The 24139-nt window shown below is 45.4% G+C and overlaps 1 protein-coding gene across 1 annotated transcript in view; it reads right to left on the reverse strand.

Moving 5' to 3' along the window:
- The window catches only part of LOC143116898 (uncharacterized), a 61893-nt gene that overhangs the window by 31607 nt on the left and 6147 nt on the right, over positions 1-24139 (reverse strand). The window contains exons 4-7 of the mRNA XM_076278265.1: positions 22654-22877; positions 21003-22307; positions 20456-20945; positions 1876-2046 (exon numbers count right to left, since the gene is read on the reverse strand). Of these exons, the coding sequence (XP_076134380.1) occupies positions 1876-2046; positions 20456-20945; positions 21003-22307; positions 22654-22877 (2190 nt within the window). The remainder of the gene's footprint in view (positions 1-1875; positions 2047-20455; positions 20946-21002; positions 22308-22653; positions 22878-24139) is intronic.

The following is a 24139-nucleotide window of genomic DNA, read 5'->3' on the forward strand; positions in this document are numbered from 1 at the left end:
CAACGTTTTTTTGTTAATTACTCTTCTTCGTGAGTCAGTTAAATGACTCATTACAGGGCGAATGAAGACTCTCTCGCCCGCTCCTACTGCCTGTAGGAAGAATATCCCGCTTGCAAGTTCAGTGTATCGAACCCGCCGACCGAAGCAGGATTAGTTTACATCCTGCATCCACAGCACAGAGGCAGGCTAACGAAACGCTAGCGATTGTTGCAAACGTGTGTATAATGGCAGAGCCGGCAAAGAAGCAGTGAAAACCCTTGACGGAAGATGCAAAGAAAAGGAAAAGAGCTTCAGACCGAGCAACAGGGAGTTTCATAGAGAAAAAGCATCAGGCTTGCCTGGTGTCCCTTTAACAGAAATTAATGCACCGTCAAGGTTGTAATACGGCCCGACGAGTATTACAACCTGATAAGTGCATTCATTTCTGTTAACAGACCACCGTGGAGTCCATTATCCTACTTATTCCACTGTTACCACTTGCGTTGTGTTAATTTCCGGTTATAATTTAAACATTTCAATCACAAGAACTGTCTTATTTGTAGAGCTACTTTTTCCCGACGACTTTCAACTAATTTCTCAACTTGCAGGACAAACTGCCATTACTAGTTCTAAATGAATGGATGCTACGGCCAAAGGCCAGTTTTTTTAGTTCTATATCTCTCCCGTTGTCAAGCAGGCATATCCCAGGATTCTGATGAACTTTAGTTTTGAAACATCGCTATTTTACTTAGCCTTTTGCCATCCAACTAGGTAAAAGCCACCTCCGTCATATGCTTTATGTTGCTATGTTCTGAACATCTGTATTTTACAGCTTGGATGCATCTTGTCAGTTAATTTAAACTTCACAACGAGTACGGCGAATTAATATACCAGTGTGATATGCCCAACAAATTGGATCTACTTCATATAACATATGTGAAAGGTGCGATTTGTAGGATTGTTACAGAAAGTTCTGTAGGCCAAAATCAAAACACTGGTGAATGTTCTCAAGACTACCAGACGCGAGCCTCTTCTGGGTTGCCAGATGTAATGAAGACTTAGCTAACGTTAGTTGACCTGCAGCTGCTTAAACGTTTCTCCAACCATGACCCAGCTACACATTACGGAAACAGTGTAAAACAAAACATACCTCTCTAACCAACGTAACATATTTAGCTGAAGTTAGCGATGCAGATGAAGTTTAGCCTAGGCTACCTGTTGTGGAGTAATATGGCCAGCTCTGCGTCAGATTTGATATTCTTCGTTTGACGAAGACGTCACCATCTCAGGAAGCTCCTCCGATGTCCACTTAATTTGTTTCTTGTTTTAATTTTGGAAATTTGCCTGCCTCTCGTAGGCGTTCATGACTACAACTGACAGCTGTTGACAGTTGGCCTTTGCTAATTTGGCAACCCAAATAGGAGGACGCGCTAGCCCATTATTAATACGCTATTCTAGAATTAATCGTTCAAAACATAAACGAAAATTCCAAGAGATTCCGCCCCGTAACTCATTTTTTTTCATGGGTTTTACGGGATTTTACGGGTTAGAGTAATGTTGTCAAATAAGCCATTACTTCAATTCATCGTGTTTCCTTACTCTCTGACAACATATGGTGATCATTTTTGGAATGGTTACAGTTTATTTTCCATTATTTCCTACATACTGGACCTTTAATGGGCGTTCTAAATTATTTAGGACAATAGGAAATTCAACCAAGCAATGGAATAATATTATTTCATATTTACACAGAAATTAAATTTCAGGTTATATAATGCATGACAAATATTGACCTGTCTGATGTTAGGGCACATTTAAAATTCCAAAGAGAAACTTATAGACAATATAGTATAAACTGAGTCTTTGTATCTGTAGTTTGCATGGACTTACACAAACCTTAATGTGTGCAGTTTGCAGTAAGGACTAGACAGCCCCTTAGAGAGAATCTGAACTCCAGAATCTGCCAGGTCATTGTGACACAGGTCCAGCTCTATCAGGGAGTTCGGTGACTTTAGAGCAGTAGCCACAATTCTACAGGAGTTCTCTTTAAGAGTGCAATCAGCAAGTCTACATAACATGACAAAAGATAAAATATGACAGAAAGGGATTAAACAACATAATCAAGAGGCATTATTCCGCTGTAATGACACTACAAAGATCATTAAAATGCATGCAATATGCAAACACACACACACACATCAAAGAACATCAACATATGTATTTATTTATGTAAGGGATAACAGCCTTCGATGTGTCCTGTTATACACAATTAATGGACGAGGGTGAGGGGCAAAGAACTCCCCGACATGCAGTGGAGGGAAGTTGCCTCCGCCCGGGTCCAATAATTCTGTATAACTGGACACACCTTGAACGCCGTTATCCCACTTATCACCCTGCTGTAAAGCCATGTCTTTCTAGCACGCAAAGGAAACACGCGGTTCCGTTTAAAAAGAAATCCACTAGTTCAGCTTGTTGTACAGCTTTCATTGGCCCTATAACAGCGATAGCATGGACAGTTAGCTTGTTTACACTTGATTCCATTGTTGCGAAGCCTGCCTCCAGGCTCAATCGTCGTCCTATTCTGGTTGTTATAGTTACCATTCATAAGCATTGTTATGGACCGGTGATTCTACTTCATAGGTGTCCCATTATTCAGAATTAAAAACCACCCCTCCAGCTAATCAGAAAAGAGTATTTCTTCTCTCCAGGTGATAATTATTTTTAAAGAAATGATTGGCAAAGAACACAAATATGTAGATTAAACTTTTTTTTACTAATTCAAATCATACACACACTTATTCTGAAATAAATACCATTGACATTTTTACTACAACTACTGTATAGTCAGCGAGAACTATCATAGTGAGAGAGATATCCCTCCTCAAAGTCATGTTGACACTACTCTCTATAATGCAGGTCAATGGTTGGATCACGGTCTATGGATAGATGGCGTTGGTGCTGATCTAGTTAATCTACCCATACCTGGTCAGGAAATGACATCCATACAAACGTCCCATGGTCATTTCAGTTTGCTTCCAGGTTTGATGGTAATTGATCATTTTGAGAGTTTTTCCCTCACTATCGAAATGTCTTTGACACCTTTTGTCACCTTTGGTAAAAAATTACATGTTTTGGCCCCGGCCGTGGCGTGACTGGCTGGGGCATCTGCACCGTACACCGGCGACCCGGGCTCGTTTCCCGCCCCGTGGTCCTTTCCGGATCCCACCCCGACTCTCTCTCCCACTCACTTCCTGTCATTCTTCACTGTCCTGACATTAAAGGCATAAAAAGGCAAAAAAAATTACATGTTTTTAAAATGACGATAACGTTGGTTCTAGCTTAGCGCAATCCCTGAACCCTCCCAGTGGCACCTCTGGACAACAAGGAGTTTTGAGGGCTAACAGACTTATTTAAATATAAGCCATATGTAATGTACGTGCCATTTAATGCCAAGTTATCAACCACAATCATGTATCGTAATGTCCTGTGTATTAGGCACATATACGTGTATAAGGCGCAGGACAGTGTTTTATGCAAGTTAAAATAAACAAAACCATATTAATACCATATTAACTGAGAATTCTTTGTCTAACCGTTCATGTGCCGTTGAAAGGGTGGAAGTAGACAACCTACCAGGGGCTCGTTTCTAGAAAAGCGTCGTTTGCTAACTTGCGTCGCAACCTTGGTAGTTCGCTCCATCGTTCTTGGATTTAGTGTTTCTAGAAAAGGGAGTTTGAACTGTCAATCGCAAACAAGGACGCAAAGTTTGGTCGTTTGAACTACTGCCCCTGGGCAGTTGCACTTGTATCGTTCCTTGGTAGTTCCAGTTGGTGTCCGGTGTGCCTAATCAAAAATCACAACCGCCTAACCAAACAATGCGAAGTGGATGTTTATCTCGTGACTCAATGATTGATCTGTCCTGTAGCTTTATTTTGATTAAGAGACTGATTCCCCTACTTGGCTCATTCTTGCTATTTATGTTAATTTGAGTATTGCCTTGCTTTTTGATAAGCTAGTATTATAATTTTCACAGACACTTAAAATCGGCACAGTGATACATGGTGTAGTGGCTAAAGACTTGTTATCCCAGCATTGTAGGTTTGATTTTCTTATGATGTGAGATTGTCCTTTTGCTTCTCGCTACCTGCAGGTGAACTAGTGTGACACGTAGATTCAATTGTTTTTGACTGATGTCTTATTGGTCTCTCGATGTAGTAAATAAATATGTATGGTCAAAACCTATTGTTGTGTCTCGTTGGCCTACTCTTACTCAGAGGTGAAAAGAAAAGATTGGATGTGAACTACGGCCGAGCGCGTAGTGCACCGACGCGCTGCCGTTAAGACACGAAAGTAATTCGTCCAGGCTATATATTTTTTCCAACATAGATATTTAACAGAAATAATGAGTCTTATTGGTCGGCTTAAGTTAACTGTTTTATATGCTTGCAATAGGTTTAGGTTTTTGCCAATGGCAATGACAATGGCAGCATTAATCACTTGGTTTGAATTAGAAAAATGTCGACATACGCCGTGACAGATGTCTAGGGGGTGGGGTATTACACATTGTCACTGTTTCCACCAATGATATTATCAACAACGTTGTTGGAACTACGGTGTTCGAACGTCCGAGGTAGTGAATTGCGACACAGGTACGATGCTTTCTGGAAACAGGTGTAACAATGTCGTTGTTTGGTCGCAAGTTGCGTCGTACCACGGTGGTTGAGCAACGTTGTTACTAACTTTTCTAGAAATGACCCCCAGGCCAGCACTAACTTCAGAGCACAGTAAACAAAATCGGATATTTCAGGCAGTAAAAGCCCCGGTAAGAACCAAACCAGATGTTCAAATCTACACACCTATGGCTACTGAAAAATGTAAGGCTCATTTATGGAATGTTATTTTAAAGTATTAAAAAATCATTGTTGTTTAGAATTTTCAGACGAAATGAGTGATAAATGGAGGTGTTACGAAATGAAGCTAGGCTGGGCCTGGCTGTCTGTGCCTGTGAAGGGGTGTATAGTAAAGTTTTTTTTTTTTTTTTTTTTTCCCCCATCAACAACTTCCTAAATTTTTGGCAAACGATTCCCGGGACATCGAAACACCATCGTGAGAGCCGTGGCACTGAGGATGAATAACTTTTTATGGTAGGTTGGTCTCAAGGCCCCACATCAACCTAGCCCATAATCACTCATTTGTGATTTGCACCCCCTCGGTAAAAAGATAAAATACAATATCATTCTACTTTAATCGCCCCTATATTCAGTTAAGATGTTCAGAACTGCACCAAATTTGATGTATATGATTAACCTGACATTCTCTGGGGGTATGCCAGGTTTCATAGAATTTCATCCATGGGGGGGGTCTAAATACTAGCCAAAGTATACGTTTACCTGCAAACACCATTTCCTTGTGAAAGAAGATAGTGCAGTGGTCACAGACAAGGGTTAAAACATGGGAGACTGGTGTTCGATTCCTGTGTGACGCGTTTTGGCAGAGTGAGTGTGCATGTGTACCAAGGGCGTAGGTTTGGTCTGAGCTTTGTTGGGGACACTACCCACTAACCCCCCCGGAAAAAAAAACTAAGATAAATCAAAATCAAGATAAAAGCTAAGATAAGATAAAAAAATATTACAATGTGCTACTGTCCAACTTGATCTAACTACACTGTGTAGCCTACATAATCTGATTTTAATATGTAGGCTACAGATATGTAGGCTATATTTAACATTTATTTTCTATTTGGTCTGTTATGAAATCATGCCCATTTAAGCACAGCTCAGTTTTAAGAAACTTAAATACATGCATGCTTAGCATTTTGTGAAAAGAAATCATTAAGGCTACATTGACAAACTCTTAACCGTGAGCTGCCTGTATATTCTCTGATTCTAATATTTACAGATATCTAGGCGATGTAAGCACAGCTCAGTTTTAAGAAATGCAGCCGAAAGACCATGTTGAATTTTGCTATAATTTATTTCAAAACCGGATTACTCTGGAACAGCTAACTATACACGGGAATGCATTACACCTTTGTGTTCGGTAAGGTCTGCTGTTTATTCTGATATATGGTTTGTCGTGTGTTGCGTGAAGAGTGTGTAGGCCTACGATATTCCACCGAGACGAATGGATGTGGAGATGGGCGCAGAGAATAATTATTAAATCTCTTGAAGTTATTTTTCTTATTTTTTTTTCGCGAACTGTCTATCACAGCAAACAGTTGCTAGCTAGCACCGTTTAAAAGCTGAAAAGTCTCTTTCATGTGACACATGTGTGATGAGAGTAGCCTTCTTCTCCAGGAGTTCAACAGAGAAGAATGGGTGAATTTGGACGCACTTCATGGTTGTAGTGAAGTAAAGCTGAAGCACTGCATGCTGCGCAGGAGACTGTGGCTCACTGGTAGTTATTATAGGTAACTTCAAATAAGCGCGATTTACCCTTATAGGCTACTGCACATTACAAGATCTGTACGAGATGATCCGCAGCACTGAAGTGAGAAATGATTTAACTCTTTGTGTAGCGCATGTGAGCGCTTTTTCCCCCATTTCAACCTGAATATTGGTGGGGACATTTCAGTCGTAATTTGACATTGGTGTGGACACGTCCTTCGGTCCCCACGCAAATCTACGCCCCTGATGTGTACTAACGTCTCTGGAGAGAAGGCGCGAAATTTGAACAAGAAATCAGTTCTCAAACGGAAGTTTTGATTGCAACAATTAGTTAGTTCATGCACCAGGGTGTAAATAGCATGCAGTACGAGGGTACGAATAGCATCCACTTCTAACTGTACATTGATGCAAACAGCATACCTTATTCAGAGTGTCTATTACACAGCTGTGCTATTCACACCCTATTACATAACAACAAAAAACATGTTGCTTATTTAAAAAAAAAAAAAATCTTATTACATTGTGTGATCAATATGCCAGAATAAATGCACAGTGGTGCAAATAGCATACACTGATATGTGTACCAGATGGGGTACTAATAGAACACATCGCTGTGTGCACCGGGGTACGAATAACATACATTGATATTTGTACCAGACAGGGTACTAATAGAACAGATTGCTGTGTGCACCGGGGTACGAATAGCATACATTGATATTTGTACCAGACGGGGTACTAATAGGACACATTGCTGTGTGCACCGGGGTACGAATATAATTCACTTCTTATTGCACCAGGGTACGAATCGCATACACTGCTAATTGTACCAGGGGTGCAAATAGCCTTACCCTTAACTAATTATTACACTGCAGTAATGATAATCACTTTATATTGCGATAATAGTGTAACAATCTGCAAGGTTGTCTCAAAATGGTCTTTATTGGTTTCGCACCAAAACACACGAACGTCATAAAACAGGCAACACAAGGGAGGTCAATTAAACAAGCACGATACACAAACAGGGTAGTCACATACAATACACGGGGTAAACACATGAGGTACAACACAAAGAAAGACCATACCAGCTAACACATACACAACAAGGCAAACGCCACTACTCATACTACAACCAACATCAACATTATACACACACACACACGCACAGCATTATGGGAGTACAGTCATACAGCTAGGCTCAGATCATTACACAGCCCCCCCGAGACTTAGTCCATGTCCCCTTGACTCAAGTCTTACCCTACGTCAGTCCATGAGCCTGGCTGGGACGCGACGCTGGCGTTGTGGGCGCCCCGCTGTCGCGGCGGTGACTTCGGGTGAAGGCTGCACGGTGATCGGTGTTAGAGCCACAGCTCCATTGTCACCAAGTTCCACAGAGTCAGTGTCAAAGTCTCCACGACCCTCAGCTGAGGCCAGGGGTCGATACGGGGCCAGTCGATCACGGTGGAGAGCCACAACTCTCCGACGCTTAATCAGTCTCACACGATAGACCACATCAGACAGCTTCTCTAAGACATCGCACGGCCCGACCCACTGGCTAGTGAGTTTCGGGGAAATGCCTTTCTTTCTCTCCGGGCAGTACACCCACACTTTATCGCCGGTCTGGAACTCCTGGCCGCGACAGCGCGTGTCGTAAGCTCGCTTTTGACGTATTCCAGCTTCACTCATAGCCTGCCGGGCCAACTCGTGTACTCCCTTCAGTCTCTCGCGTAGCTGCTTGTAGTACTCCAGCCCTGGCTTACCTCCAATCTCCGCTTCCGGAGGCGAACCGAACACCAAGTCCACCGGCGTGCGTAGCTCTCGCCCGAACATCAGAGCTGCCGGTGTGCATTTCGTTGACTCTTGCACCGCTGTGCGATATGCCCAGAGCACCAGGGGCAAGTGTAAGTCCCAGTCCTTTTGTCGGCGGTCGGCCAATATGGCCAGCTGCACTGCTAGCGTCCGGTTAAACCGTTCGACCAGCCCGTCGCTTTGTGGATGCAGAGGTGTCGTTCTCGTTTTCCGGATGCCCATGCGCTGGCAAACCTCAGCAAACACCTCCGCCTCGAAATTCCGCCCTTGGTCGCTGTGGAGCTCTTCCGGTGCCCCGAAACGGCAGAACATCTCAGTGACCAGTTTGTCCGCTGTCGTGTGGGCGCTCTGATCGATCTGGCACTGCATACGCCTCCGGCCACTTAGTGAAATAGTCCATAGCTACGAGCACGTAGCGATTTCCCCGCTCTGTGACTGGCAGTGGGCCCATGATATCGACGGCTACCCGCTCCATGGGAGCCCCGACTGCATATTGCTGCAGCGGAGCGTGCGAGCGTCGCGTGGGGCCCTTCTTCGCTGTGCAGGCGTCACAGCAGTGAACATGCAGTTCAACGTCCAGCCTGCATCCCGGCCAATAGAAGTGGCTTCTCAGCCGACGAAGAGTTTTTGCGATGCCGAAATGAGCCGCCCCCACAGCCCAATGTACCTGTTCCAGTACACGGGCTCGTAATCCAGCAGGAACCAGCAACTGGAAAATGTCAGATTGTCGATCGGGGGCTCGCCAGTGTCTATACAACAGTCCTTGACGTGCTACTATTCCCGGCCACTGTGAATAAATCGCTTTGGTCTCTGGATCGAGTGCTGATACGTCAGTCCATGGCGGTCGCTGACCGGCTTCGATCCATGACCACACTCGGCCAAGCGTGGCGTCCTCCGATTGCGCCTTCCGGATCTCCTCCCTCGACATCACGTCCACCGGCGACTGCGCGTCCATGGCCTCAGCTGCCGCTCTGCAGTGCTGTGTTGTGGCGTTGGGCTGCGGTGCGTTGTCTCTCTCGCTGGCGTGAAGCTGGCGAGCGGTGGCTCTCTTGATGGCGCGGCGCTGGCGAGCGTTGAGTCTCTCGCTGGCGTGCTGTTGGCGAGCGTTGACCCTCTCGTTGGCGCGACGCTGGTGAGCGTTGAAAACAGCGACTCTCTCTCTCTCTGCCAGCGGTGATGCAGCCTGTAGCCGACGAGCGGGCTCCGGTTGAGCCGCGGCCAGGCTCCTCTCCTCCCTCCGGTGGCAGTGTTGGCACTGGTCTGCTGCACACGGACGCCTGGACAGGGCGTCCGCGTTGCCGTGAAGGCGACCCGCCCGGTGTCGAATCTCCATGTCGTAGTCCTGGAGCGCCTCCAGCCAGCGAGCCAGCTGGCCCTCCGGTTCTTTGAAGTTCAGCAGCCAGGTGAGTGACGCGTGGTCTGTTCTCAGCAGGAACCGTTTGCCGTAGAGGTAGGTTCGGAAATGGCGCACTGCCACCACCACAGCCAACAGTTCTCTGCGTGTCACGCAGTAATTCTTCTCCGCTCGGTCCAGTGAGCGGCTGAAGTATGCGACCACTTGCTCGCCCTGCTCGCCTGCTTGTGAGAGGACGGCGCCGACGCCCACGTCGCTGGCGTCGGTGTCCAGGATAAACGGCAGTCGAGGGTCAGGGAAGGCGAGCACTGGGGCCTCGCATAGCGCCCTCCGCAGCCGCCGGAATGCCGCGTCGCACTCTCGTGTCCACTCGAAGAGCTGGCCTTTGTGCGTCAATCGATGCAGTGGGCTGGCGACTGTAGCAAAGTCCCGAATGAAACGCCGGTAATATGACGCCAGGCCCAGGAAGCTCCGCAGCTCAGCACCGTCGCGTGGAACAGGCCAACGCCTCACCGTCTCCACCTTAGCTGGGTCGGTGGCCACTCCGGCGGCCCCCACGACATGGCCCAGGAACCCGGTTTGCCTCCGGAACAGGTGGCACTTTTTCGGGTGCAGTTTGAGCCCAGCACCTCGTATTGCGTCGAACACCTTTTCCAGATGTCCTATGGCACCGGTGAAGTCCGTTGCATGACACAGGATGTCGTCCAGGTAAACCACGCAGCATGTTCGTGGAATGCCCGCCAGGACACGCTCCATCAGTCGCTCGAAGTTCGCTGGCCCGTTGCATAGGCCGAACGGAAGTACCCGGAACTGCCACAGCCCTTGCCCGATGGTGAACGCCGTCTTCGGGCGAGCTTCCGGGGCTAGCTCAATCTGCCAGTAGCCACTGCGTAAGTCCAGCGAGCTAAACCAGCAGGAGCCGGCAATGCTGTCCAGCGCATCGTCAATGCGGGGGAGCGGGTAGGAGTCTTTCCGGGTTACCTGGTTGAGGCGCCTGTAGTCAACACAGAACCGCCACGAGCCGTCCTTCTTCCGGACGAGTACAGCCGGCGCAGCCCAGGGACTACTGCTTGGCTCTATCACTCCTGCCGCGGCCATTTCCTTGATCTTTTCTTCAGCTGCTTGTCGTTTGGCGAACGGTAAGCGATGAGGCTGAAGTCGGATGGGCCGAGCATTTCCGGTGTCGATATCGTGTTGGACCAGGCTCGTTCGGGTGCAGTCCTCGTCTCTTGCAGCGAAGATATCGGTGTACGCTGCTAGTAGTCTCCGCACCTGGCTACCCTGTGCTTCACTCAGCCCCTCACAGCTACGAGTGCAGAGTTCATTTACGGCTTGCCTTGTCTCTAAAGAGGGCCGCGTTCTCTGAGCGGAGAGTGGTGTTTGCTCAACCCGCTCTCTTGGCTTCTCCCTGGTGGGCGTAAGCTGAGGAGTGGCGGCCTCAGCGAGCGGACCTGGATGAGACCTGTTGTTTTCGCGGGCTTGTGTGGGGAGGGGCGGAGACTTAGCAAGCGGACCTGGATGAGACCTGTTGTTTTCGCGGGCTTGAGTTTCGCGGGCTTGTGTGGGGAGGGGCGGAGTCCGGGATGACGAGTACTCTTTGCGAGTTCGCTTCCTGCGGACTTGTGTGGAGCGAGTTGGAGAGTTCTTCGTCGCGCCAGCTCTCCGCACTTCATGCTCTGTTTTCCCTGCCGTGTGCAACACTACGCTGCTCGTCCCCAAGTGTAGTGTGAACCGGGAAATGTCCACCACAGCCCCCCATTTCTCTAGCACGTCCAGGCCGAGAATGCAATCATCCTGAATGCTAGCCAACCAAAGCCGGCGGCTTGCCGTCTCACCGTTGATGCACACGCACACCAACTTTTGTCCATACATTTCCGCTCGCTCTCCGGTAACTGTCGTGATGCGCGTTTTTGTCTTTTCCCAGCCTCTGGGTCTGGCTACCACCGTGCCGGGTAAGAGACCAGGGCGCACAAGCGAGATGGTGGAGCCAGTATCGATCAAGGCGCGACACCGAGTCCCATCTAGCGTGCAGTCCACATACAGTCCTCTGGTTTGGCCGAGCCGGCCCAGCCGTATGCAATCCATAGCCCCTCCCGCCGTGCCACCTTCTTCTAGTAACTGCTGGGGTGCGAGCTTGAGGGGTGCCGGGGCTGGGCAGTACCACGCGATGTGCCCCGGCTCGCCACACCGGTGGCATCCGTCTCCGCTGGCCGGCCTCTTCCACTCGCGTGGGCGCCGTTGTGGTGGCTGTGCCGTGGTCTGCCGCGTCACCTCCAGTTCCTCCCCGTCTTCCTCCATCGATATCTGGCGTGCGCAATGCCGCGACTCTGTTGTGCGGAAGATGTTTTCCACCCGTTCGGCTTCCGCAAGCGCCACGGACAGCGAGCTGGGGGCACTCAGGCGAAGGTGTTCTTTTAGCCGCTCTGGGTGGATGCCTCGCACGAACGCTTCCAGTGCCATCTCTTCATGTAGACCCTGGCTGTACGTTGGGTAGCCCCGCCGGGCATACAGCTGCAGGTCAGCCGCGAACTTGCCCAGTCTCTCGTCTTTGTGTCGCCGTCTGGAAGCGAGTTGTTCTTTGGCATCGCTGATGAAGATTCTCTGGCCGAATCGTCGTTGCAGAGCTGCTTCGATTGCAGTCCAGCTTACTTGCTCCGCCGGTGGCAGGTCTTCTAATACTTGTAGCGCTTCCCCCTCCAGGGCCAACGCCACCTGTACGCCCGTTCTCTCCGCCGACCAGCCATTCAGCTCGGCTGCCAGTCGGACCTGTACCAGGTATGTCGCCAGCGGCCTTTCGCCATTGTAGTGGGGCAACTTTACGCTGGGGCGCCCTTCTACCGCCGCCGTCGCACCGAGGACCGGCCGGTTTCCATCGCTCCCGTGTGGAGCGGGTTCAAGTGGCGGGATGCTGTCATCAGCCCGGTTCGTTTCCTCCTGTGGCCGGAGGCGGGTCTCTTCATCACGGTCACGCTGCAGGCTGGCTCCGTCTGCTTGGCTCAGCAGATGGCCATGGGCGAGCGTGCTGTCGAAGAGCCGTCTTGGCAGGAAACTCATCATCGCCAGGTAATCAGTTGCAGCTTTCTCCTCCCGTCCAGTAGGGGTCGTCATCCCACTTCTGACACCAATGTAACAATCTGCAAGGTTGTCTCAAAATGGTCTTTATTGGTTTCGCACCAAAACACACGAACGTCATAAAACAGGCAACACAAGGGAGGTCAATTAAACAAGCACGATACACAAACAGGGTAGTCACATACAATACACGGGGTAAACACATGAGGTACAACACAAAGAAAGACCATACCAGCTAACACATACACAACAAGGCAAACGCCACTACTCATACTACAACCAACATCAACATTATACACACACACACACGCACAGCATTATGGGAGTACAGTCATACAGCTAGGCTCAGATCATTACAATAGTTTCCTCCACTCAAATCAACACTTTCCCCTGTCCCAAACAAGGAATAAAATAGCTATTGCCATGGGGCTCGTGTTCCTCGGGGGGAAACAAAGTGATGCAGGTCCAGGAGGTGAAAGTAAGCACTATCGATGTACTGTTAATGTTTGTGTGCAATGTAGGCTATGGACTAACAGAATGCAATGGGTTATGGAGCAGAATCGACGGGGGAAAAAATATTGTAATGACCAGGTTGCATCTCTACAGTTTATATGTATTGCATTAAACACATTTTAATTCATAACTGAGGCTAAACCTGGCAATGCACACACAATCCCTGGGGTTCAATATCAGATAAAAGGACCCTGAGCAAACTGATCAACATCTTGGACAATGAATGCCATCCACTCTACAGCACTATCATAAAGCAAAAGAGCTTGATCAGCTGGTCACTTCGCTCACTGCCTTGCACACCTGAAAGGCTGAGGAAGTCATTTGTCCCCAGGGCCATTGAACTGTTCAATGCTTCACTAAAGGGAAGAGGAGAGATAGACTTCTCTACTTAGTCTGTCTGCCTCTCCACCCTCTCCATGTTTGAGTACCGACTGTCCACTACTGCTTTACTACTGTTTTACTAATGTCCACAGCCTAATATTTGTACTACTGTTTTCCTGCTACACTCTTTTTCATGCTATATTAGTACCAGAGGCGATTGCTCTAAGACTACAGGGGAAGCTCAGCTTCCTCTAAAATATCACTGAAAATCGCATCAAATAACACTATTACATTAGCTAAGCTTCTAGCCTACTATTCCAACTAGAACTTGCTGAAAACATGTTCATCTTCATGGCTAGTTTGTTCAGCAACAAGGTCATTTATCGTGATTTCGCACCCGTAATACATTGCTGTGACGACACGATCCATCAAAAAAACCATGCAAAAACCCATAGACTTCACTGGACTTTCAATGGCACTACAGAGTGAGTGGGCTGATCTCAGTGCAGAAAAGCTAGACATTTATTGGACAAGTGCCACAAAATCATCATTTCCAGGGAAGCCCGGCGTCTCTGGGAGTGAATGGGACAGTGGGATGGCCCGGACGCCGAGCTTCTGTGTGATGATTGGAGGAACCGTCATAGAGGCTGGACTCTTTTTGATTGACAGCATATGTCGCGATCTGACAGGAAGTGGTGCAAGTTCAAGGGATGCGTTAACGTTAGTGTTGGCAGGTGAAGTCGAGAGGCAAGGCAAGTTGCAGCTCAAATTCTCATAATTTGTGAGCAATGCAGTCGATTTCTATTTGTCTTTATAAATAGCATACTGTAAATAAAACCGTAATGTGAAGATACAGAGTTTGTGACTTGCTTTTGTTTCAGTTGTGTATTTAGGCTAAGTTAGCGCGGTGTAGGCTATATTATGCTAATGTTTACTTGAATTTTAAAAGCCCACCAGGGGAGATTAAAAACAAAACAGCAAGGCAGATGAACGTACACAGAGAAATAACTGTAGAAGGCCAGCATAAACTCCCCCCTAGCTGCCATGTCTGCCATGCCAACTCTATAGCCTACTGCAGGCTTGGAATTTCACCATTCTGGGGGCAAGGCCACTTGGCCTTCAGTTGGGCATATTTGGTGGGGGGCACAAAGGCCACATGTCAGGGCACCAAGGCCAAAGTTAACTATACAGTAGTAGGCTATAAAAATGATCAAAGTTGTATTTAGCCTATTCACTGCAGTAGACCTGCATCACTGTATGAAACATTACAAAAACATGAAACATGACATAACATAGAACTCTAAATCATCTGATCATCTAATATTTACAAATATCTAGGCTATATATAACATTTATTTTATATTTGGCCTGTTATGAAATCATGTATTGAACAATTTAAGCACAGCTCAGCTTTAAGAAACTCAAATAGCCTAGATGCATGCTTAGCATTTTGTGATCATTAAGGCTACTTTCAAACTCTTAGTCAGCTGTCCTCTGATTTACCAATATCTAGGCGATATTTGTAACATTTATTTTGTATTTGGCCCGTTATGAAATCATGTGGAACAATTACACATTGTAAAACTTAAAGCCCAAATTTGGAGACATCCATGTATGTCGAACTTTACTGCAAATTCAAAACGGGATTACTCTGGAACGGCTAACTGTACAGGGGACTGCTTTACACCTTTGTGTTCGGTAAGGTCTCCTGTTTATTCTGATATATGGTTTGTCATGTGTTAAAAGAAGGGTTCGTAAAGTATTCCACCGAGATGAATGGGTAGGGAGATCATGGGACGCAACCTTCAGTGTAGAATGTATGATTAAATTGAATTATATTATTTACTTTTCTCGCGAACCGTTCAACACAGCAATTATCGGCTAACATCGTTTAAAAGCTGAGAAAAAGCTCTTTCATGTGATACTTGTGATGTCTGTGTGATGAATAGGCTACTTCGCAAGTAGTTCAACTAAGAATGGGTGAATTTGGAGGCACTTTCTTTCTTGCGCTGTCACTTTCTCCACTGCGTAAAAGAGTAAATTAATTTTATGTAGCACAGGCTAAATAAAAATCGCTTTTAGTAGGACGCAAAGCAGAATATTGAAAGAAGGGGGCACCAAGGCCACCGTGGCCTGTAAACCTCTGATTTTCAAAGGGGCCTCACGGCCAACGGAAGGGGCTACGACGGCCATGGCCGTCGTGGCCGCCGTGAAATTCCTACCCTGGCCTACTGTTTGGTCTATTCTGGGTTTGGGGATAATTTTTGCCCTCAAAGAACAATATAGCACCTTAATAATATTAATTTAATAATTGACCATTTTTATCAGAGCTTCCCCTGTTCCAAAGAGCAGCAACCGCCACTGATTAGCACACATGATCAATGGCTTCTGCTACAATACTGAATGGCTGTAACCCTATTACCTCAACCTGTTCTTGCACTGACATGGTTTAAAGTTTTTTTTGTATTACCTTGTCTACATTATACTTTACTCTCCTATTTGTCCATATTATTTATACTGGTCTCTAGACCTTATTATTGCACTGTTGGACTAATGTTGGACTACTTTTTGCACCTTCACCATGACACTCACTCTCTTGAGCACCTTACCATGCACACATAACTAAAGGACTACTGTTGGACTACTTTTTGCACCTCCACCATGACACTCACTCTCTTGAGCACATTACCAAACACACAGAACTACAGGATTACTGTTGGACTACTTTTGCACCTTCACCATGACACTCACTCTCTTGAGCACCTCACCATGCACACAGAACTACAGGCCCTGTCACTACAAGCGTCTCATGCTTGATCACCCTCAAGCACACTGGATTTTTTACATTTAATTTATATAGTATATTTAGTATTTAGTTTTGTTAGTTTTTCTTATCTCCTACTGTCTCTATTGTACAGTGGAGTTTGGTTATATGTTTATACTTATACTTATATTTACCATTTCTGCGGTAAGTGCATGTTGTGTGTGATGTCTGTATGCTACTGAGACCCCCTGAATTTCCCCTTGGGGATCAATAAAGTATCTATCTATCTATCTATCTATGATGGCCCTAGTTCCGGATTCCTAAATAGGTTTGTCAAAACAAACTTTTCTCTTTTGTTATTGCTTGTGTGTGATGCCAATGAAACACACTTTCGGACATGGAATAAATCATTTCATTTTGCCTGTTAACCGAGCTAGTTAGCTAGTGATGGCTAGTGATGTTCACTAGCTAGGTAGCAGCTAAGGACTTTGGTTAAACTTGTGTGTTGCAAACTAACCTGAAATAACATACATTCAGCAACTTTGTGGTAGTCAGTATAAGTATAAGTATATACTCTTTTGATCCCATGAGGGAAATTTGGTCTCTACATTTATCCCAATCCGTAAATTAGTGAAACACGCTCAGCACACAGTGAGGTGAAGCACACACTAATCCCGGCACAGTGAGCTGCCTGCAACAACAGCGGCGCTCGGGGAGCAGTGAGGGGTTAGGTGCCTTGCTCAAGGGCACTTCAGCCGTGCCTACTGGTCAGGGTTCGAACTGGCAACCCTCCGGTTACGAGTCTGAAGCGCTAACCAATAGGCCACGGCTGCCCTAAGAATTTGTTTCCACCCAGTTTCGACCCTAGTCTGCTAGTTCTAGCAAAACTATGCCAGGTTAGTTTATCAACTGTCTCTGGGTCTAGAGCCTTTGAACAGGTGGCTGTGCACAAGAGCTTTGCTGAGAGAGCAACAGATCATAAACAAATTATTTTTTCTCTTTATTCGTTTCGTTGGAAAATACAATGCCAATGTTGGAATGTTAGCAAGACATGTAGCTTGTAGAAAATGGGTTCATAACTTACATCGCTGAATTTAGGGAAATTCAGCAGATGAATCCATGAAAGTTTTCTTTGCATGCCAAAGACGGCGCTGTATTTCACAAATGTCCCTAGCCGGTCACCGTTATTTTATGGTGGCGCACGTAGATGGAGCGTTTATAAACGCTATGTAAATGCCGATTTCTAAGCCCATAGGTATGCTTCGAATTGGTGGTGATGGTAATTAAACATGAATGAGGCCACATTTATGAATGGGAAATGTTAATAAAGCTAACAAACAATTGAAAAGTTCCACACTGTCCCTTTAAGGACATGTTTGTGCATGCCCATAGCCAGCCACTCTGAAACAGTCAAAGGCAATTCAAAACGAGTCAGAAAGTCCCATCGTCCATCGACGTTCCATCATCAAAACTTTGGTGTCCACCACTCTTGTGCATCCAAAACAAACCAGAAAAGGGACTCAAAGTGCTAAATACCGGAATTATCCTTTAAATGACTTGACTGAGTGTATAAAGGACATAACAAGACATTGAAACTACATTACACCAAATTACTTTTACTTTTGACTGCACGGCGGTCATAATAATTAAGTACATTTGAAGCCAAGTACTTTTATACTTTTACTCAAGTATAGTGTTTTGTGAATGTACCCAAGTCAAACTTTCATATTAATGCATAAGTACGTCCAAAGCACCACTTTTAAGCTTGTATGCATTGTCGTTTTCGGGTGAAATTACCTTTTGAATGGGAATCCTATAGGGCCACTACTTTTTTGATACAATCGCGTCAAAATCACTATTTTTCAAACACTACGAAGGCTCGACACAACATGAAACTTTGATCGAATTATCATCAGTGTCTCTACACATGAACTCGAGCATTGAGAACATTGTTGGTGTACACAGAGTTTACAAAAAGAGAAGTTTTGAACAACTCACTTGTTTTTCTGCTCGCTGCCATCTTGCCATCTTGCAAGGAGTGAGTTGTCCAAAATCTTTCTTTTTAGTACTATGTGTACATGAACAATGTTCTTAATGCTCGAGTTCATATGTAGAGACACTGATGATGCTTCGATCAAAGTTTCAAGTTATGTCGAGCCTTCTTAGTGTTTGAAAAATAGCGATTTTGACGCGACCATGTAGCCTACTAAACTAAAGTTTGACTCGGGTACGTTCGTAGCCTATTTCAAGTGACAAAATCTATGACTAAAGTTTAGCTGTCGATATAACATCCTACTCCACTTTGACTTCGTTCCTGACACTCCTGTTAATAGGCTAAACTAGAAAGAGCTGAAATAACTCACACCAACCTTATTTGTGCCTTTTATTCACATTTGCTCAAAGATTTCATAAGTATAAGTCCTTTTCACTCCCTACGTTGATGTATTCCAAGCGGTCTGCTTCGGGGGCGGGGACGTAGTAATTGAAACACCATGCCTGGGTAACGTAATCGCTCTCAGGGACGCCCTCTGTTCGCTGGTTGGTCGGCTGCCCAACCTCCGAAGTAAACGAGCGCGAATCAACCTATTCCAGGCGGAGTACTGTAGAGAAAAGAAATCGACCGGAAGTACGTAGGCAGGCCGAGGCCAGGCTACTGATCCAACACCCATCCGAAACGGTATAAAGGGATGTGCGCGGTCACATGTTTACTTAATAACAAGTGACTATAGACAAGGGCGCGGGAAGGGGGGTGCTGAGGGTGCTGCAGCACCCCCTGCTGGCAGGAGATAGATTTTTAAATATTTTTTTAAAATAATTACTAATTCGCTGTCTGACATTATTTATATTTTTGTATGTGAAATGATGAGTCAAATAGCAAAAACGGGTTATGGATAGGTTCGAATATAGGCTACTAAAAATTAACAGTTATAGAGATCAACGTGAACGTGAGTCAGTTACTGTAAGAACCGTAGCAGCTAGGCCTATGTGATAGCGATCAAGTGTGTAGCCCTATGGTTGATATAGGCCTACATATTCTATGCGATTTACACGTTCAAAAAAAGCATGGATAAGCTGAAAGAAACTAATAAATGTATAGCTAGTGAAATCATTTCACTATCCTAGTCGCTAAGATAGAAATTATTAGAACACATACTTGCTGTGGAGACGACACACTTTAGGCTATTCAGAAATTATTTGCGAGATCATTGCAGCCTGATTATTAGCCTATATTTAAAGCTTATATCATGGTCTAGGTTGAAAAGGGTGTCATTTAAAAAGTGATATAGCCTACTACACCTATAAAATTATTATTACGTTGCTTGACAACGCCTGTTAGTCCGCTCAGCTGTGATTTATCAACATTCCACAGCATTGCAAAAACAGCTGAAAAAACTAACGATTTTAACTCTAAAACTAATTTAGTATTAATAATTGATTTCATATTTATTTATTTCTTAAGTGACCATGGTATAAACGGGATAATGCCCTTCGATGCGTCCATTATCAGAAATAAATGGACTTCGCAAAAGGCAACCGTCCTCCGCTTCGCGTCGGACAGTTCACGCCTCCGAGTCATCCATTTATTTCTGATAATGGACACCTCGTCGGGCATTATCCCTTACCTAACATCTCTGGTGTGGTTTTGACGATCAGAAAAGTAATTTTCCTTAGCTATACTGAAATAGGCTAATGATGTCAAGTGCGCTTCTGTGGGGTTAGGGTGGGCGCAGTGGACTCGGAGTGCTGTCGCGGAACATTGGAATTTGTGGCTGCCCAGGACTTTTCTAAAACTTCTCGCTATCACCCGCACACCGCACTAAAATGACGTAGGCTATTTAGCAGTCAAAATCCGAAACATGTCCAGGGGAAGGGGAGGGGAGGGGGGGCGGGGAGATCGTCGGACATCCATTATTTTTGTTATTCAGCACCCCTGGTCAAAAATAGGTTCCCGCGCGCCTGACTATAGAACTTCAAAAAGGCATATACCACTTTTTTCATTTTCCATTTCACTTTCAAAACGGAATAATGAATGAATGCAAAAGTAAACGAACACACAATTTGTAATATTACATCAGAACACGTGTCATTCGAAACACTCTAACAATTTTTAATTTTACGCCAGTGAGCGGTAATGACCTTTATTTTAGAATTGAAGTATCTAAATGTTTTTTACTGTCAGGCTACATCAACAATAGACAGCAGTGACTGCAACATTATTTAGTCAGTATAGTTAGCACAGTCTCTCCATCAGAAACTTACCGTGCCTTTCTGCAGCACCTCACAGCTGGGATTAGTCTCCTGCGTCCCTCATCTGATGTGTTGTATTTCTTCAGGTCAAACTCATCCAGGACCTGCTCAGACATCAGAAGCATGTGGGCCAGTGCTGAACAGTGGGCAGGAGACAACTTCTGTTTGATGTTCTTTGGTGATGACAAGTATGTCTGAATTTCTTTGTGCATGGAATGATCATTCATTTCAAATAAGCAGTGGAAAAGATTGATGCATCGTTCAGGAGAGAGATCTTTTCTGTTCAGCTCCTTCATATACTGACATGTTACTTTAATACTCTTTGATGTGCTGTATGTTTGGTTCAGTAGACCCTTTAAAAGTCTCTGATTGCTCTCCAGAGAGATGCCCATAAGGAAGCGAAGGAAAAGATCCAGGTGTCCATTTCTGCTCTTTAAAGCCTCATCCACTGCACTCTTGAGCAGCACATGTAGATGATCCTGTGATTGTAAGCCCAGCACTGCTTGAAGAGATGATAAAATCGAGGGGTTGGGATCAGCTCTCTGTCTGTGTCCGTCACTGATGAGGGATTTCAGTGCCTCGAGGTTCTCAGTCACATAAGAGTGAAACACATAAAAAGCTGCCAGAAACTCCTGGATACTCAGATGCACAAAGCAGTAGACCTTCTGGTGAAACACAGATTCTTCCTTGAAGATCTCAGTACACATGCCAGAGTACACTAATGCTTCACTGACATCAATGCCACACTCTTGCAGGTCTTCCTCATAAAACATCAGATTCCCATTTTCCAAATGTTTGAAAGCCAGTTCTGCTAGCTTCAGCAACATTTCTCTCTGAGATTCCAGTAGTTTATCTTGATCTGCTGCAGTCCCTCCATTATATTTCTGATCCTTTCTTTTGGTCTGGATGAGCAGGAAGTGTATGAACATCTCAGTCAGTGTTTTGGGAATGTCTTTGATGTTTTTCCTTTTCAGCATCTGCTGAAGTACAGTGGCTGCAATCCAACAGAAGACTGGAATGTGGCACATAATATGGAGACTCCTAGATTCCTTAATGTGGGAGATGATTCTGTTTGCCTGACTCACATCATTGATCCTCTTCCTGAAGTACTCTTCCTTCTGTGGGTCACTAAATCCTCGTACTTCTGTTACCTGATCAATGTACTGAGTAGGAATTTTACTGGCTGCTGCTGGTCGTGAGGTTATCCAGATGAGTGCAGAGGGAAGCAGAGTTCCCTGAATGAGGCTTGTCATCAGAACATCCACTGATGATGTTTGTTTCACATCAGACAACTTACTATTCTGTTCCAGATCCAGAGTCAACCGACTCTCATCCAAACCATCAAAGATGAACACAACCTGACAGTCTTTGTATCCTTCACCATCATTCAGGTCCTTCAGCTCAGGGTGGAAGTCAAGCAGGAGCCTGTGAAGACTATACTGATCACTCCTGACTATATTCAGTTCACGGAAAGAAAGGGGGAACATAAAATCTACATCCTGATTGGCAACCTCATCTGTCCAGTCAAGAATGAACTTTTGCACTGAGACTGTTTTTCCAATGCCAGCAACACCTTTGGTCATCACAGTTCTGATGTGCTTCTCCTGTCCAGGTAAGGGCTTGAAGATGTCATTGCAGTTGATTGGTGTGTCTTCTGTGGATTGAGATCTGAATGCTGACTCTACCTGCCAAACCTCATGTTCCTTATTCACCCCTTCACTCCCTCCCTTTGTGATGTAGAGCTCTGTGTAGATCTTATTGAGGAGTGTCTCAGCTCCTGGTTTGATGATGCCTTCAGATATGTTCTCAAACCTCCTCTTCAGACTGGCTTTGTGATTCTGTATAACTCTCTTCAGGTCGTCATCTGTTTACAAATGACAATACAAGTCATTAAAAACTCATAATAAAAGTCAATGAAAAACTACTGAAATTATTAATATACATAAGAACTCACTGCAAAAAATAGGCCTACTGTATATCCACAATCACTAATAAGTAACAACAACAAAGGAAAATAAATAGCACCATTTGCAATTTTACACTAACATATATAGTAATGTAGTAATATTCATAGTAATATTCTACATATAGAAAAGCAGATAGAATGAAAATGCAAATTTTAAAAAGCAAAAAAGCAACCAGTTCTCTCTTTCTGTCTGGTATATGTATGTGCAGGTCTCTTCTGCTGTTGATGAGGTCTGTGTGTTCACCCTGTGTGCTCATATCCAGAGGAGGCTGTAGAGGAGGTTGGGTTCTGCATGTCTTCCCACACTGGGGACAGGCTTGGTCTCCTGGTAGTCCAGGCTGCTCCCAGTAGCTGTTGATGCACTGCCTGCAGAAACTGTGTCCACAAGTGGTGATGACTGGGTCCCTCAGTACCTTCTCACACACTCCACACCTGGACTGATCCTGGATCAGATCAGTACTGAGCTCACTGCATAGACATGGGATAAGATGTTCAATTTATCATCTGTGTTTGCGTCTGTGTCTGTTTTTGTCCCAATACACATACTGTTTTTTTCTGGAAGTTACTCATTTCTGTAAACTACATAAACACTTATAAACATATTTACATTCACTATACAAACTAGATGTACCGCAGACCCCCGCCCAGTCCAGCACATTTTTTCCACAAAAATAAATCACGCTGAAAGGCATATATGATTCTAACTGTCTCACTAAATTGCATTATCCACACTCAATTATCACTGGTATCTGCTAGACAACAAGTACCAAAACATGATTAGTTCATAGATTTCACATGTAAAATTAATTTTATACAACGCCACCCCCATCTTGCCTGTTCATAATTCTGAGAAATTCTTGAATTTTGTGCATGTGTGCATGTACATGTTTATGTTTATGTGTGTGGGTGTGTATGTGTGTGTGTGTGTGTGTGCGTGCTTGTGTGTGTGCCTGCGTATGTGCCTGTGCATGCATGTGTCACGTGTGTGAATATTTTGGTTGTTTAGGAATTATTTTGCTGTGCTTTATTTGTGTGCTGTGTCAAATTCACATGTGTGCTCTTGTGTGCTGTGTATTACCCCTCCCTGGTGCTCCCAATGTTGACTGATAATGAGGGATAATGGACCCATAACTTTCCACCAATCCTGGCGGGTGGCTGGTTAAATGAGATTTGGGACAGATGTGTTGGGGGAGGGTGCTTTCCTACTTTATCCCCTGACCAGGGATGCTCCACGGAAGGCGACAGCATCGAGTTGATGGATGTAGCAGCAACAGCGGCGGAGAAACTCAAGAGTGACAGTATCGTTCCCTTCACGTTGATCCTAGAACGCGGATGAGAGGCCGCGATCGGAATATCCGGCTGCTGTACTAGAGGGTCTGTGCCCGGCCTAGTAAGTGACTATTAGCTGTGTTGTTTATTAGATTCCTGCTAGCCGCTGGTTGTGCTGCCTACTGCCGAGCTGTTTCTGTGTTACAGCGCGGCTGGAACCTCTACCGACGGAGGACGAGCCATACGGAAGGACGGTAGGCTACCCTGCTGTTCCGATTGCCGCCTGCTCTGCTTGCTGCCTGCTTGCCTACTCCGTTTGGGGACGGAACTCCTGCTTGCTCTGCTTGCTGCCTGCTTGCCTCTTACTACTGCTCCTGCCGCTGTATCTGTTGCTGCCACGCTACGCTAGTTGTGGGTGTTTGAACTTTGTCCGCTAGCTTGTAACTGCTAGCCGTGGTCAA

The sequence above is a fragment of the Alosa pseudoharengus genome, unplaced genomic scaffold (genome assembly GCF_046254945.1).
Source record: "Alosa pseudoharengus isolate Yale_2024_CS ecotype anadromous, Long Island Sound unplaced genomic scaffold, YU_APseudo_1.1 YU_APseudo_1.1_scf_1, whole genome shotgun sequence".
Taxonomy (NCBI): Eukaryota; Metazoa; Chordata; class Actinopteri; order Clupeiformes; family Clupeidae; genus Alosa; species Alosa pseudoharengus.